The sequence below is a fragment of the Bos indicus x Bos taurus genome, chromosome 25 (assembly GCF_003369695.1).
Source record: "Bos indicus x Bos taurus breed Angus x Brahman F1 hybrid chromosome 25, Bos_hybrid_MaternalHap_v2.0, whole genome shotgun sequence".
NCBI classification, from domain to species: Eukaryota; Metazoa; Chordata; class Mammalia; order Artiodactyla; family Bovidae; genus Bos; species Bos indicus x Bos taurus.
This window is the reverse complement of record NC_040100.1, coordinates 4,474,169-4,490,478: the sequence shown is the minus strand read 5'-3', so window position 1 is coordinate 4,490,478 and position 16,310 is coordinate 4,474,169. Positions and strand designations below refer to the sequence as shown.

Here is a 16,310-nt window from a genome sequence, read left to right as displayed (position 1 = left end):
GAGGAGCTACTGGAGAGAGACGTTACATCTCCTCCTCTCCGCTGGAAGCCAGTCTTAAGATTCTGAGTAGGCCAACTAACCTGTGTTTTAGTCCAAATAAAGGGTCCCAGTGTCATTAGGAGTGAATAGCAAATGACTAATTATACTTAGTTGAGTCTTTGCCTAAAATCAAGTCGTTCGCATCCCCTATTTTGATAATCTATTATAACACAGTGAATTTCAACTTTGGCCACACGGTAGTATCAACAAGAGAACTTTCCCAAAACAGACCAAAGGCTAAGCCCCAACCAAGACCAATTACATAAAAGTTATTGCTGTGGGCCCAGAAAAGGATTTCATTTTTTGGAAAAAAGCCTTAGATCGACAGACACACTGAGGAGACAGTGCCCACTTACCCCACACCCAGGTTCCCTGTTGTCAACACCTATATCAGTCTGGTACATTTGTCGTAATTAACGCAGCGATCCTGCTAAGAGTCCACGGGTTATTCAGACTTCCCTAGTGTTTACCTAATGTCCTTTTTCTGTTCCAGGACTCCATCCAGGACACCACATTACATTTACTTGTCATGCCTCTTGAGGGTCCTCTGGTCTCAGACTTTTCCTGTTTATGATGACCTTGACAGTTTTGAGAAGTACTGGTCAGGTGTTTTGTAGAACGTCCTTCAACTGGGATGTGCCTGTGTTTATCTCGTGATTAGACTGGGGTTATGGGCTCTGGGGAGGAAGACCACAGAGACACCCTGCCCTTCTCATCAGCTCCTCTCTAGGGCACATACTAGCACCATGACTTATCACTGTTGATGCTGACCTTGACCACTAGCTTAGGGGGTGTCTGCCAGGCTTCTCCCACTGTAGAGTTATTCTTTTTTATCAACATGTTTTTGGAAAGTTCCCCAGGTAATTTCAATGTGCAGCCTAAGTTGAGACCAGTGTGGTAATATTTTACTAACATCAACCTAACAGAGTTATTTCTAGAGGATATGCTAGAACTGCGGGGCGGGGTGACAGGGCTGCTCTGGATCTTGAGGGAGACAAACTTCTGACTACATACCCTTCTGTAAGCGGTTCTTTCAAGGTCTCTTTTTGTAAAAGTGTCACATTTTCAGGCTAAAAAGCTAAAATATTTAATTTTTTCCCTTAAAACCATTTTAAAGACCTTTTCTACCTAAAATCCCTAACCTAAATTCAAGCATATTACTCCTGTGCTGTGTGCTCAGTTGCTCAGTAGTGTCCAACTCTTTGTGACCCCATGGACTATAGCCCACCAGGGTCCTCTGCCAATGGGGACTGTCCAGGCAAGAATACTGAAGTGGTTTGCCATGCCCTTCTCCAGGGGATGAAACCCAGGTCTCCTGCACTGTAAGCGGATTCCTCACCATCTGAGCCACTATATTACTCTTAAATATTAGCAAACTATGTATCTATGACAGTGAATGTTACTCGCTCAATCGTGTCCAACTCTTTGCGACCCTGTGGACTGTAGCCTGCCAGGCTAATCTGTCAATGGAATTCTCCAGGCGAGAAAACTGGAGTGGGTTGCCATTTCCTTCTCCAGGGGATCCTCCTGACCCAGGGATCGAACCCGGGTCTCCTGCATTACAGGCAGATTCTTTATCGTCTGAGTAACTGACAAGCAACCTACTTGTTTTTAAAACTGTGATTTTCCTTTTCCCCCTCAATCTCAAGCATCCAGAGGCAGAAGGCGATCTGCCTGCCTGTCACTCCTGGCTAGGCCCTGAGACAGCCCCGAGGTACTCACAGGCGGACTCATCCACACTCCGCCGGCCCCGCCCGTCTCTCTCCGCGATCCAGTCCCACAGCGAGAGCTCGCACAGCTGCATCTGGATGTGCAGCATCAGGCGGTACTGCACCTAGGGGGTGACACGGAGCAGGCTCCCATCTGCAGATACGCTCACAGGGATCTGGAGAGGACAAAGGCTCCCCGCCTGCTCTAGGCCAAGCACTGGGCTATGGGCTGTGGGCAGAGGCGCTCGGACAGACATGCCTACCCAGGAAGCCCGAAGTCTAGTGAAAGAGATGGGAGGAATAAAGCAATACCGAAGATGGGGTGTCATCACTGAGTGGCCAGAGAGTAGGCCCGGCTGGGCTCAGGTAGGTGGCAAACGGAAGCAGCTCTCAAATGTAACAGAGGCCGTGGGCCCAAAACTGTTTAGTCTGCTCTCAAGATGCAGTTTTTAAAGCTAAGATAGAGTGTCAGACTGACTGTATGGTATTCCACCACTTTATGATTACCCCAGAGTATATACACACACTTTGTCTGACTTCACTGGAACGGAAATTAACCATTTGTCTAAGAAAAAAGTAAGCAAAAATTAAGCTCACTGCAGCCCATTCAGGAAGATTTTCAAATGTATTATAGAGCAATGAAAGGATTTCTGATGAAAAGTCCCTCACACTCAACTCCTTTAAAATTCAGGGGGACCTACTCAAAATTTTGTGCTTCATCGAAAACACATGTACAGAGCCTCATGTTCCTGGACAGCCAGAATTAATTCTATGTGAATATATGGATGGTGTCTAAAGTTTTATGATCCCAACACAACAGATTATGTTTAGACCCTGTTCATGTTACTCGAGCACATGGGAGTCTCACCAGCATTATCAGGGGAATCCTAATTAGTGTAATAAGACCCTGAAAGATGACCAGGTGACCCCGCTAGGACGGTCTTCTAAAGTCAGTTTCCAAAAGACAGAAAATCTTTCTCCATAAATACATTTTGAGAGTATGAAGCTAACATACCACAGAAACAGAGCGTGCGAGATACTTCCTACCCTGAGGTGTACATATGAAATGTCTAGAGAAGGAAAGGGCGAGCGTTAACTGAGGGAAGGAGGGGAGACCAAACACAGGGCCGCAGGTTCAGAGGGACAGGAGGAAAGAGGCAGACCACGAGGGCAGGAGGGCTACGGGAGAGGCGGGGAGGAGAAGCCAAGGAGGGGGCCAGCCTGGGAAGGGGCCGCCGGATCTAGCCACAGGGCCCCACGCCACCATCACCGGGAAACAGCAGATCAGCAGGTCCTGGGAGAGGTACCGACCTCTGTCTGCCCCAACAAGTTGAGGTTTTCTTCAGAAGATTCCTCAGTAGATTCGAAGTTCTGTTCTGGGTCAGAGTTATGCCGAAACGGCAACCGACGCCCAGCAATGGGTCTGGGAGATCCATCAGCCACCTCACTTTCGTGGAGCTCAAGTGATGATTCGAAGTCACCAGCATCTCTGGCGACTATCCTGGAGCTGTAGTTCACCAATCTGTTATTCTGATTGTCTTCAACACCAGGTTCTCGTAAGGATTTTTCTTCTTCTGAGGTGAATTCGGCAAAAATAATGGATGAGCTGTTACTTCCATCACTTTTAACATCACACTGAGCGCTGCAGGGGGGAAAAAAAAAGTAAAGATAAAAATCAATGTTAAAAAAGGTCAAGAGTACTACCTCAACTGTTCCTTCCAGACTGTATGTATATCTTACTGGTAAACTAACAAAAAAGACAGCCAATCTGTCTAGCAGTAGTAATTACTTAAAAATACTGACAGGAAACACTTGAGAGGAGAAAGAAAACAGTTTAACATTTTGTAATGAAAATAAACAAGAAGAAATTCTAACACACTCCTGGGCTCCTTGGCTGCAAAAGGCAACCCAAGGAGGTGACAGGAATCTAACGTGTACTGCAGCCCACGTACCTGGGGTCTTTCTGGTCGGAGATCACTTCCAGGGACGGCAACTGAAGAGAAAGTCTATCGGCTGAAGAGAAAAGAAGAGTCTTCAAAGCTGCTCAGTTTTCTAATTTATAGTCAAAGGCAGTGCTAAGAAATGTAACTCATACCAAATGAGACTACAAGATAAAAACGTCATACCTTCTGGCAAAATGCAAATACATCGAGCTGAGTCAAACGACTGGTGGATTTTAGGAAAGATAAACAGAGCTGTTCACCTATACGAGGGCTCAGTGAACGCGCTGGGCAGGCCCAGCAGGAAACATTTCAGGCTCTGTGGGCCCCGGGGGCCCTGCTGCCACTATGCCACTATGCTTTGTAGTGCCAAAGCGGCGGGGAGGACGCACTCCTGTGACCCTGGCTTCTCACACTTGACTTATTGGCAATGAAATTTGAATTTCACATAATCTTTACAAAATATTCTTCCTTTGATTCCTTTTAACTCTTTAAAAATATATATATCAGCTTGTGGGATGCGCAAGAGAGGCAGGCCAGATGTGGCCCGTAGGCCAAAATTCACCAGCCCTTCAACTGTGTCTCCTGAAGCCGCTCACCTTGCCTGTGGGCCACGTGAACATGTTCTATCCAGGCCGTGTGATAGCCAACGATATTAGGATGCTGAAGACCAGCCAGCACCTTAACTTCCCGCAGGACCTGGAGAAGAAACATACTCAGAGCTGACTTCTACTGACAAATCTGTTACATATTTATGGTGTCAAATATGACTTGTTCCCTCTGTACGAGGAATCTAAACTATCTTAAAATGATGGGGATACTTTTGTGGGAGAAAAATGCAGTTGTTTAGCAACTAAAACCTTACATGCATATGGTACTTTACACTTCTCATGGTTCATACATAATCATTCTCTCATTTCATTCCTACAAGTCCAGCCCTCCAAGGTAAATAAACCATATTTTTCACCGCTATTTCAAGGGCAAGAGACAGAAGTGGCTTAGAGGACTAGGTCCTTTGCTCAGGACCACCCAGCATGTCAGGGAGGAGCTGGACCTGAATTGAGCATCTGTGTTTTTCCTAACAAGCCTGTTACATGTTATATATAAACAGTTTACTTAAAAAATTAACTTCCCCAGCAATGACCCAGAAATGTGGTCAATCTGAAGTGCCTATAGAAAAATTAAGTCTTGATGTTTATTTTACTGTAATGCATTCTTAGTAAATTGTTAATCCATACCACCTACTATTTGCCAAATACACACACACACACAACTCTTTCCAAAGGACCTAAATACTCAATTATTCAAAATAAGTAAACGTTTTAAATCATACCTTCATGCAGTCTGCTTTAGTTGCACCCTTAATCAGGATTTTTTTAATGGCATAGTACTGGCCATCTAATTTATTCCTGACCTAAAAAGTAGATGAAAAGATAAAGTAAACTATACCATTAAATTCCAACTGAATAAAGACAGTTCTTTTCAACTTGACCTTAGATAATCCAAACTAGTCAAAAAGATAAAATTACACTACAGACGTGAGTTCTCTTAACTACATTGAGGGAAGTCAGCCATAGTCAGCCAGACTAAAGCTTTTTCAAGTCTGAGAATGTCGTGGTTCTGAGAGTTGGACTGAGAGCCCAACTCCTAGAAGCTCTATGTTTGAAGAATGGGAATGTTTGCAAAAAAGCTCTGTGAAAAACAGCAGCATAAATAACTGTTTCAAGTAATACATTTTTAAATAAAAATTAACCATAGAACGGAACTCAAAAGGTTTCCAGACTCCCCCTAAATCACCCAACGTAGTTAGGAAAAACTTAAAACCTGCCCACGTCCCTAACAAATGACAAATCTTAATAAAAGAGAATACACGATTTCTGGAAATTTCCTTTGAGCACTTTAAATGGGAATGAAAACATCTTCAAATACAACATGTTGTTTAGAGTAGGAAGTCAGAAGGAATATGTAGATAACCACCTTGTATACTCTTCCATATCCACCTTTTCCTAAGACGGCAAGCTCTTCAAATTCATTTAAGTAACGTGAAGTCTGTGCTTCAAAGGCTACTTCCCTTGCTCTGAAAGTTAAACATAACCAGTCAGTCAATACCAAAACATGAGAACCACAACATTCTAAGATAGGTCATGCTCACCATATTACTGTCCTGAGAAACCTCGTTTATCACTAAGCTGTAATGATTTAGAAAGGATGAGCTAAAATGAAATTCTTCATTCTCTATGAAGAAAGCATCTGCTAATAAGCAAATCAATAGCATAACAGACAGCAGAGATAACTTTAACTTAATTTTAAGTATTTTACCAGCAATTAGTATTTCAATTAGAAAGTATTATTGTTTTAAAACAGGAATTCTAAAGATGACTAACAGGCAGCAGCTGACTAGTTGAGTTCAGTGACAAATTTACTTAAATTTCTTTTTTTTGAATTACAAATTTTAAACTGTTTTATTAAATATCGCTTCTCATTCAGGAGATGTCAGAGGGGCCTGGGTCCCGATGTATAGTGAAGATCCTTGTTCTGGAAGCAGACAATATGGCATCCAAACCTGGGGTCAGAGGTCAGTCAGACGTGCACATGGCAGCTGGGCCAAGAACCAGAAACTCCTGACTCCACTGCAGATTCCCTGAAATAATCTGTCATCCACGGAAGGGATCACCTTTCAAGTCTCTTCTAGCTCTCACATCTTGGGATGTCTGCTGCTGAAGCTGGAGCAGTAACACAGCGCAGAGTCGAGAAGAGCCTCTGACAGCAACTTCAGGAGACGGGCACGTTCAACGCTTGCACTGAAGAGACGGATCCAAATTTGCTAGAAGCTTTGACCAGCGCGTCTTACAGGAGCTCTGCTGCAGAGGAGCTGAGGGTCGTCCACCTGTACTCAGCAGGTCGCAGGCACCAGCTGGCACCCTCAATGGCAGTGGATGGTAACAACGTCCAGGAGTACCCTCACCACCGCAATCACACATCTACTTAAATTTCTTAATGGTTCAGAACAATTACAGGTTTTAAACTAGCATTTTCTACATGAAGTTGAAATTCAGTGGTGTTCCCCTGACAGGGACTGGATGTCAGTGCTCTGAATTAAGGGCGGGGCTTATAGAATCCCTAAAGAATTGGGGGAGGGGGTCAAAAAGAGAATGAGAAATCTTAAAAAGCTTTTAACTTTCATGAACTGCCCTAACTACATTATTTTGAATCCCAATACTAATTTCTGATTAATTGAGGATTACTTCTCCACACTGATTTCTTTTGAATCAGTTTACTTCTTACATGGTCATAAAACTATTCAACACTTACCTGATCTTCTGGATATGAGAATTATCCTCACAAGGACCCTAAAATCAAAAAATTGTTTTTTAAAAAACATTTTGAAAATTTCATGGAATAAGGAATCTACCAAAATCCAATGTTATATGACTACTCCCAAATGCTCAAATTAACATTTAAAAAAATACACCCACCCATCCAATGGCTTTTTCAAGATCACTTAAGAGTCTGCAATTAAAGATATTTCTCCCTGAAAGATCACTCATGAAAAAGCTATATTCTCGCCACCCAAAGACCAGGTTGAGACCCCTCTGCATGGCCGTCCTCAACTTCAGCTCCTGCCTCTCGTCTCAGCAAGGCCCACTCTGACACGCTATGTAGAGTTCACACAGCACCTCCCAACATTTTCTAAGCCCTCTACTCCTTGATGTTTCTTCTTAACACCACCAACTAACAACCCGTGTATCTTTCTTTTTCTATTGTTTACTGCCTCCTCCTCAAGGAACATAAGCTCCCTGAGGGCAGGGATTGAACCCCAACTCCTACAAGATAGCCTAACACACAACAGCTATTCGATAAATATCTGTTGAATAAACAAAGTTAATATTAAACCTGTTATATATAAAAAAAAAAACACCACGTTATAATCAGGTTTTCATAATGTTTTAAAATATAGTTCTCTTAAAATCAGGATGTTTTTTGTCATACACCGAGTACATTTATTTCTCAGTGCTTACCTGGCGAACTCTCTCCTTAGCTGACCTCATCAAATGTGTAATAGCTCTGTTGTGATGTAGCCGCAACGAGCTGAACTCATCGCTACAGGTGAAGGACGACAGGAGCCCCATTTTGATAAAGGTCTGACAAAGCACTGTAAGAATGTGGAAAACAATCATTAGAAAGGCCAGCGATAAAATGTCTCCCTAAGCACTGTGAGCTGTCACAGCAAATTCTCAAACCTGAGGGGCAACGGGAACCCCCAATTTGGAACCAAGTCAGCCACAAGCATGGGTACCCAAGCACCCAGGCACCTCCTGCTTGCAACTGGCATCTGAAATGAGGGCAGTCTTGTGGACTAAGCCCTTCAACTGCGGGAGCTGACTCGAACTTCAGGGAAACAGTGTCAGGAGTGAACTGTAAGACACCCAGCTAGAGGGTCAAGACAACTGGTCACAACTGTTTCAGGGCTTTGGTCAAGAACAGGTTCAGAATCAGTACCTGGAATTTTCATGTATCTGCTCACGAACTAAACCATAACGTATCTTCGAAAACTCTATGAATTATCACGTTGTAAATCAAAAAGACCTACCTTTTATTTATTCAGATACACCCAATTTTATGGTGATTAATCTTTTTTGGAGTTCCCAGCGATGACACTCATAAGGAATTACCCAAAGGAAAATACAAAGTAAATTTACAAGATGTATTATTAAGGTTTATTTCAAATTTTTAGACACAGGCTGCCTCTCAGACCCATGGCATTAAACAACATAGAATGTGTACAAGTTTTATTTAGCAAAGTTAATTCATTCTTACTGACATTTAAACACCTGTCTGGAACGAAGTGGGTTTGGCTCATGCACATGGCTCAGGTGCTCCAGCAGAGAAACCAGCAACAGTTGGTTGGCTACTGCAAAAGGGAAGGTGGGCTGCTGCAGGGGTCCTTTCAACACCTGGAGTTCTGCGGGAACATCAGATTCTGCAAGTGAAAACAGAAAAACAAAATTTAAGAAATGGTAAACCAGGCAATCCTAAAGGAAATCAACCCTGAATATTCATTGCAAGGACTGATGCTGAAGCTCCAATACTTTGTCCACCTGATGGGAAGAGCACCCAATGCCAACTCATTGGAAAAGATCCTGAAGTTGGGAAATATTGAGGGCAGGAAAAGGGGGCGACAGAGGATGAGATGGTTGGATGGCATCACCAACTCGATGGACACAAGTTTGAACAAACTCCAGAAGACAGTGAAGGACAGGGAAGCCTGGCATGCTGCAGTCCATGGGGTCACACAGAGTCGGACACAACTTACCGACTGAACGACAACAAGCAGGTCTCACAATGAAAAAAAAGCAAATGCTAATTAGTAAAAGACTCTACTTAAATTTAAGGAAATAAAAAGCGAAACATTACTTTAGGGGACTGGAGTTAAAGACAGAGTATCTGGAATTGAACTTTGAGTTGAAATCTGCAAGTCTGGAAGCACTGGCAGAAAGAGGCCACTGCAGGCAAGGAGGAAATTTTGGTTAGTGATGATGTGTGCAAAGGTAGCGATGAATAAATGGAAAATAAATCTTTCAGCAAGCAAACAAGCAGGAACAGGCTTCCTTCCGGCCAGGGGTACCAGAAGTCTGGCTGTGAAGAAAAGGAAAGGGAGGAATGACAGAACCTCTATGCTGAGTGTGTGCTACATATGTTTCGACCAGCTGTTTTATATGCACAATCTCATTTAGTCCTCACGAAACCCTATGTGACCATTCCCGTTTTACAGATGCAGACGCCAACCCATTCAGAGGTTGAGGAACAAGCAAGCAGGCATCTCAGACAGACTCCCAAGCCTATCCTCGATCTACTAAACAAGAGCAAGCCGGCAGCTGAGTTGACAATGCAGAAGGTCATAAGTTCTCGCGCACTGTTTATTAAATACATCATTTAATAGGCCAAAATCACAATGCAGGAAACAGGGAGGAAACTGTTCTGGACACATGATGGGGAGCCTGGAAGGAGGCACGCGACCATCAACACCAAGTCAGGATGAGCCTAGCAGAGGGATTAAGTGAAGAAACATGGAGGGAAGAACAAGTCCCAGAGATAATAAGAAAGAAATGGACGAGCCAGGATTCAAATACTAGGAATGGGAAGGAGAGGTTAACACAAGTGAAACCTGCTAAGAGGAGCTGTTGGAGGAAAGATGAGGCACTTCAAACTCTCAAAAGCTGCTGACCCAATCAGCTGGAAACACTCTGCAGAATGGGGCCCATTGTACCCTATACCTTCTATTAACAAAATCGACCCCATGCCAAACACTCTGCTCCAAGCATCTCTATAAACCACCGAAGGTCCTGGAAGAGCCAAGGTTTTTCAAATTGAGAGTTCATTCACCAATTTCCTCTCTGACCTGTAGGTGGGCTCAAAAAAGACCTGCATGAATGGCGATATGCTATTCATTTTAAATGAATTATTATCTGAGTATGAGAAAGAAAAAGAATGGAAAATGTGCCATGTAAAAACGTCTCTATATAAAGGTATCTTCAAGTTAAAACACGAATCACAAAATCAGATACGGTAATCTGTACTGTATGTGTCAAGAAAGAAAAAGGCGACAATTATTTATACAGAGCTCTTACACGCTAGTAAGAAAATGAAGCACAGTTAAAATTCAAACAGGCTTAACATAGCTAGTAATACACATATATTATGAAACGGAGGACCTTAGAGTATGTGTAACACTGCTGCTGCTGCTGCTGAGTCGCTTCAGTCGTGTCCGACTCTGTGCGACCCCATAGACGGCAGCCCAAAAGGCTCCCCCGTCCCTGGGATTCTCCAGGCAAGAACACTGGAGTGGGTTGCCATTTCCTTCTCCAATGCAAGACAGTGAAAAGTGAAAGGGAAGTCGCTCAGTCGTGTCCGACTCAGCGACCTCATGGACTATAGCCCACCAGGCTCCTCCGTCCATGGGATTTTCCAGGCAAGACTACTGGAGTGGGGTGCCATTGCCTTCTCCATGTGTAACACATACACAGTAAAATAACCACAGGACCAGAGTTTGGAAACAGTGCTATCAGATTGGTAACTTTTTAAAAATTTATTTTTATTGAAGTATAGTTGATTTACAATGTTGGGTTAATTACTGCTATACAGCAAAATGATTTAGTCAGACATACATATATATATATTTTTTAACATCCTTTTCCATTATGGTTTATTATAGGATATTGAATACAGTTCTTTTGTGTGATACAGAAGGACCTTGTTTATTCATTCCATATATAAAAGCTTATCTGCTAACCCCAACCTACCACTTCATTCCTCCCACAAACCCTTCCCCTTGGCAACCATAGATTGGTAATTAAAGTTTGGAATCCTTGGTATGGTTAAGAGCACAGAAAACTAGACACTTTCAAACCCAAGGAGTAAGTGTCTACAACCTTTGGCAGTACACTGTAGAATTTCAAATGTGCAAACCTTAACCCAACAATTCTACTTTTGGAAAGATAAACCAAGGAAATAAAGAAAACAGCAAATACCTATGTCCAAGGTGATCAGGGTAATACCTTAAAGCACTGAAAATTTGCTAAGTTACATCCAGTACTCTTGCCTGGGAAATCTCATGGATGGAGGAGCCTGGTAGGCTGCAGTCCATGGGGTCGCTGAGGGTCGGACACGACTGAGCGACTTCCCTTTCACTTTTCACTGTCTTGCACTGGAGAAGGAAATGGCAACCCACTCCAGTGGTCTTGCCTGGAGAATCCCAGGGACGGGGGAGCCTGGTGGGCTGCCGTCTCTGGGGTCGCACAGAGTTGGACACGACTGAAGCCACTTAGCAGCAGCATATATAGAGTACTGTGTAGCTGTTGTATCAATAGATGGCCCTACACAGAAAGATAATCATAAATAACAATGTAGCACGTCAAAGAAGTAGGCCACCCGATAAGGACCTCTGGTACAGCACAGGGAACTCTAGTGAAAAAGAATGTATCTGTACAAGTACAACTGAATCCCTTTGTGGTACACCTGAAACTAAAACAATCTGGTAAATCAACTATAATAAAATAAAAATTAAAAGAAAAAGCAGCAGGACATAAATTAGTAACACTAATGAAGGTGAGGCAAGACAGTTTCATACAAACCAACACAACCTTTCTGGTCACCATTTTAGCAAAACATATCAAAACTTTAAAAAAAACTGTTTTCTTTGACCAAACAAACCCTACTTTCATGGATCTATTCTAAAGAGATAATCATGTATTAACAAAGATTTATGAATACAGATATCAAATAGAGGTCAAACCCTGTGTTATTTCTAATGGTTAGAAAAAAAAGACAATCCTATTTTCCAACAACAGAGCGAAGATTAAATAAATGATAGTCCAGAATGTGATCATCTTAAAATAACGTTCTTAAAGGCTAATTTATCACAAGAAAATGCTAATATAAGCTCACATTTAAAAAGCAATCTGCTTATCAGACTATTATGATCACGATTTTAAAGTATATTTATTTTATAGCTATACTGATCTATATACACAAAAAGAATAGAAAGATCAAAACAGACAAAAGTCTCTGCCCCCTGTGCTTTCAATGACACATCGACGGAAGCTACAAAGAGTGAGATTACAAGTGAGCAGCAGTTTATAGTCTGCCTGTTTGACCACTAGTGTCTAGGCATCTACGTGGTATACAGCACCTCTCAGGAAATACTACAAACAAAAACAGCAAATTCTTAGCAGTGAGGTCTCCTCAGAGACGGGAGTCAACGGGACCTTCCCCTCTCCTTCCTTTATGCCTTTAAATTTTCTGATGCTTTCTCTAAACTTTTATCCTATTCAGACAATGTTTCTATCATCAGTTCAGTTCAGTTCAGTTCAGTCGCTCAGTCGTGTCCAACTCTTTGCGACCCCATGAATTGCAGCACTTGCCTTTTCATACTGTTCATGGGGTTCTCAAGGCAAGAATACTGAAGTGGTTTGCCATTCCCTTCTCCAGTGGACCACATTCTGTCAGATCTCTCCACCATGACCCGCCCATCTTGGGTTGCCCCACGGGCATGGCTTAGTTTCATTGAGTTAGACAAGGCTGTGGTCCTAGTGTGATTAGATTAACTAGTTTTCTGTGAGTACGGTTTCAGTGTGTCTGCCCTCTGATGCCCTCTTGCAACACCTACCTTCTTACTTAGGTTTCTCTTATCTTGGGCTGTGATAGAAATCTTTAATCTATTCAGAATACCTTTCTTTGACAAATATTTTTAAATGCAAAATTCACCCAAAAAGTTGACCCTAGCTAAACCAAAACATACTGTTTGTAAATGGAAATCACAAACAGTAACTTCTGGGGGATGAGATCCTGGCTTTTTTAGTTTCTTCTTCAGACTTCTCTACCTTTTCAACATACTCTATAATGTGAAAAACAAAATTTTAAGTACTGAATTGCCAACAGTGGTGAGATTTTTCTTTTTAGGAGTGTTTTCTGCTTCTATACACCCTTATCCCTATCCTCTATGATAAGAAAATTCTACTTTTTAATTAAAAACAAACAAAAAAACGGTTGCTCATCAGAGTCAACTGAACCTAATAAGAAAGTGACAACTTTAAAAAGATGATGGACAGACACCCAAACACAGGAAGGAGCAAAACTGACAGGAAATGAAGGTGGAGGCTGAAAGTCTCTCACTTCAGTTATGGTCCAGAGAAGAGGTATGGGGCTGAAAGGAAAGGTGAGGTCAAGTTCTCCAGAAAGAGTAAGAAATATCCGGGCCCAGTGTGAATTAAGAGTTCTAGAATTCTGCCATGTAAAAGGGGAGTAAGACAAATAGGAAAGGAATCATCTGATTCAACCTCCTGAGCAAAGTATGATCCAAATTAAAGACTCTGAAGGATTAATCAGAGGTAAAACTTTGGAAATACCTGTGTCAGATGAGAGAAGAAAAATTAATGAGCCTGACAACAGGTTTACTGTCGGCCCTCCTTCTAACTCGAGCTTTTCCACAGGGGCGGGGAAAAAAACATGAAAAAACTTTGATCAAAGACGGATGATGCTGGTTTGAGGAGAATCCCTACTCGAGCTGCTGAAGGACACAGGTGCCGGTTCCATCCAGACTGTGACTTTTCTAATGCTACCACTGCTGGGCACGGTGACCTCCTCACATCAACAGACACCTGCTGAGGAGTCATCTACCTACTCTGTTTTTACACCAAGAAATTAAACTAGGATTTCTCACAGATCTAACCTTTCATATAAAAAGACAGTGTATGTCTAGACATTCTAGGCTTCTTTTTTCTCTGTGAAAGAAAAGGCAATATGTAAACACAGCCGTATCATGAGTAACCAAAGGAGAAGGAAATTTTCAGAAGCTTATCGAAGATCACTCCCTTCAAGAATAATCTTCAGTGTGCAGAAAACCTTATCACAGTGTTACAGAACAGACTTGCCTGTTTACAGCAGGGGCTTTCACATAATGCTTTACATATTACCGAGCTACTAGAATATGATACATGTGGGAAAAAATCACTTTTTCCTTTAAAAAATAGTTATCTTACAGGCGTCCTATGTTAAGAGACTACCTAAATCACTATCACAGTCTCCTTTTGTTTCTCTTTATCAAGAATTGTAGGTAGTAATAAGGGTGAAAACTGAAGAATTTATGGAATAAATTAAGACCTTTACAACTCAGCTTGCACCTTTAAATCCCCTGCAACATGTTAATATTTGTTTCAGGCTTCAACTTAATGTATATTCTCTATAATCACTCTATTTGAACTACCACAAAGTAAAAACCTTCCTGAATCAATGAATCATTCATTTATGGCACAATTTTATTTTTAAAATGGCCATGCTGCCAAGTTGCTTCAGTCGTGTCCGACTCTGTGTGACCCCATGGACTGCAGCCTACCAGGCTTCTGCGTCCATGGGATTCTCCAGGCAAGAACACTGGAGTGGGTTGCCATTTCCTTCTCCAATGCATGAAAGTGGAAAGTGAAAGTGAAGTCACTCAGTCGTGTCTGACTCTTAGCGACCCGATAGACTGCAGCCCACCAGGCTCCTCCGTCCTTGGGATTTTCCGGGCAACAGTACTGGAGTGGGGTGCCATTGCCTTCTCCCTAAAATGGCCATAAACCCTACTATATATAAACAAGGACTTACTTTACAGCATGGGAAATTATACGAAATATCTTGTAACAACCTATAATGGAAAAGAATATATATACATATATGTGTGTGTGTGTGTGTGTGTGTATATGGCTGAGCTACTTTGCTATACACTTGCAATTAACACAACACTGTAAATTAACTATACTTCAATTTTCTTCAATGCGTTCATCCACTAAAAAAAATATATTCTGAGCACTTGGGATATTTTTTGCTACTGGATTACAGAACAGAGATACCTATACTATCACCATCAATATATTTACTGAGAAAATGAAACTTTTAAAGTATTTTTAAACTATTTTTATAGTTATCCAATATCTAAGTAGAGCAAAGAACTACTACCTATCATACGCTCCATTTGGGCCCCTATTTAATCTTAGTTCTGCTCAAAATTATACCGCTGTCATGATCACTACAAATCCTTATGTTGATGTCTGCAAGGTCTCAAGCAATTACAAATGTTATAAGGTAAACGGTCCACACCAAACCACCCTCCCTTCTGACATCAACTGCAGTTCTGGAAAAGTTCCTGGTATCACCCTGATGTTCAAGAAAAAAGAAGGGGTAAAAAAAAAAAACTGCCCAAACAACTGGTTACCACTGAAAAGCCTACTGCACTTTCATTAATATATTAGATATTTTGAACTGGTTAGACTCAACGTTATAAGCACCCTCGCTTTATGAACCACTTGAAGAACTTACGCCCTATCTCCTAGTAACCAAAAGCTTCAAGAAAACTTGGGGTTCTTCCTTAATAGAAGAGAATGATGCCCTTACTGTTTCACTATGAGAACTCTTCAGCTAAGCAAAAGTAAAGCCAAAGACAAAGAGAAGCTACCATGAAAACTCAACCCAAACTGCTAGGCGCATAGGGTCTGCCAAGTTGCAGTAGACTAGTTTGCAACGCTCAACCGCATCACCTGAGCCCCGGGGCTCAGGAGCTGGAAAACAGCCAGAGGGAAAACAGCCGGGCGCGTCGGTAGCCCCGAGCCCGCAGAGGAAAACCGCGGAGCAGAAAGGGAAACGATCGAGTGGGCTGCAGACAACTGTTTCAATACGAGCTCTCCTAATCCAGACGGCCCGCCCGCCCTCAACACTGCACCGCTGGCCCCGTTCCGGCCCGGATCCAGCCCAACTTGTCCAGGTCCTGGGCAGAACCTCGCAGCCACCTGCCGGCCCCGAGGATGAACGCGGACCGGGGCGGGGGCGGGGAAGGCCGCCGCACTCCGTGTTCCTCACCATCATACTTGGGGTCCGAGCTCTCGGCCGGGAAGTCGATGGCGGGCGGCGCGGGCACAGCCCCCGCCGCGTCGCCCTCCGCCTCGTGCTTCGCGGACCCAGAGACGCCCCCCAGCATCGCCGGGCGCGAGACGCCAGTCAACCAGATCTCCCGACAGCCAGCTTGACGCCGCCACACTCAGCGGCGTCACTCGACCCTTTCAGCGGTCGCCACCGGATCCGGAAGTAGCCC

At 42.8% G+C, this 16,310-nt stretch overlaps 1 protein-coding gene across 2 annotated transcripts in view; it reads right to left on the bottom strand.

Annotated features, from left to right (window-relative positions):
• Positions 1-16,310, bottom strand: part of EIF2AK1 (eukaryotic translation initiation factor 2 alpha kinase 1) — a 26,996-nt gene extending 10,686 nt beyond the window's left edge. The window contains exons 1-11 of one of the 2 annotated variants that reach the window (XM_027527511.1): positions 16,079-16,310; positions 8,511-8,669; positions 7,708-7,841; positions 7,001-7,038; positions 5,666-5,765; positions 5,022-5,102; positions 4,288-4,387; positions 3,701-3,761; positions 3,060-3,390; positions 1,762-1,873; positions 510-617 (exon numbers count right to left, since the gene is read on the bottom strand). In XM_027527511.1, the coding sequence (XP_027383312.1) occupies positions 510-617; positions 1,762-1,873; positions 3,060-3,390; positions 3,701-3,761; positions 4,288-4,387; positions 5,022-5,102; positions 5,666-5,765; positions 7,001-7,038; positions 7,708-7,841; positions 8,511-8,669; positions 16,079-16,196 (1,342 nt within the window). In that variant the 5' untranslated portion in view covers positions 16,197-16,310. The remainder of the gene's footprint in view (positions 1-509; positions 618-1,761; positions 1,874-3,059; positions 3,391-3,700; positions 3,762-4,287; positions 4,388-5,021; positions 5,103-5,665; positions 5,766-7,000; positions 7,039-7,707; positions 7,842-8,510; positions 8,670-16,078) is intronic. The other variant, XM_027527512.1, reaches the window with a different exon arrangement.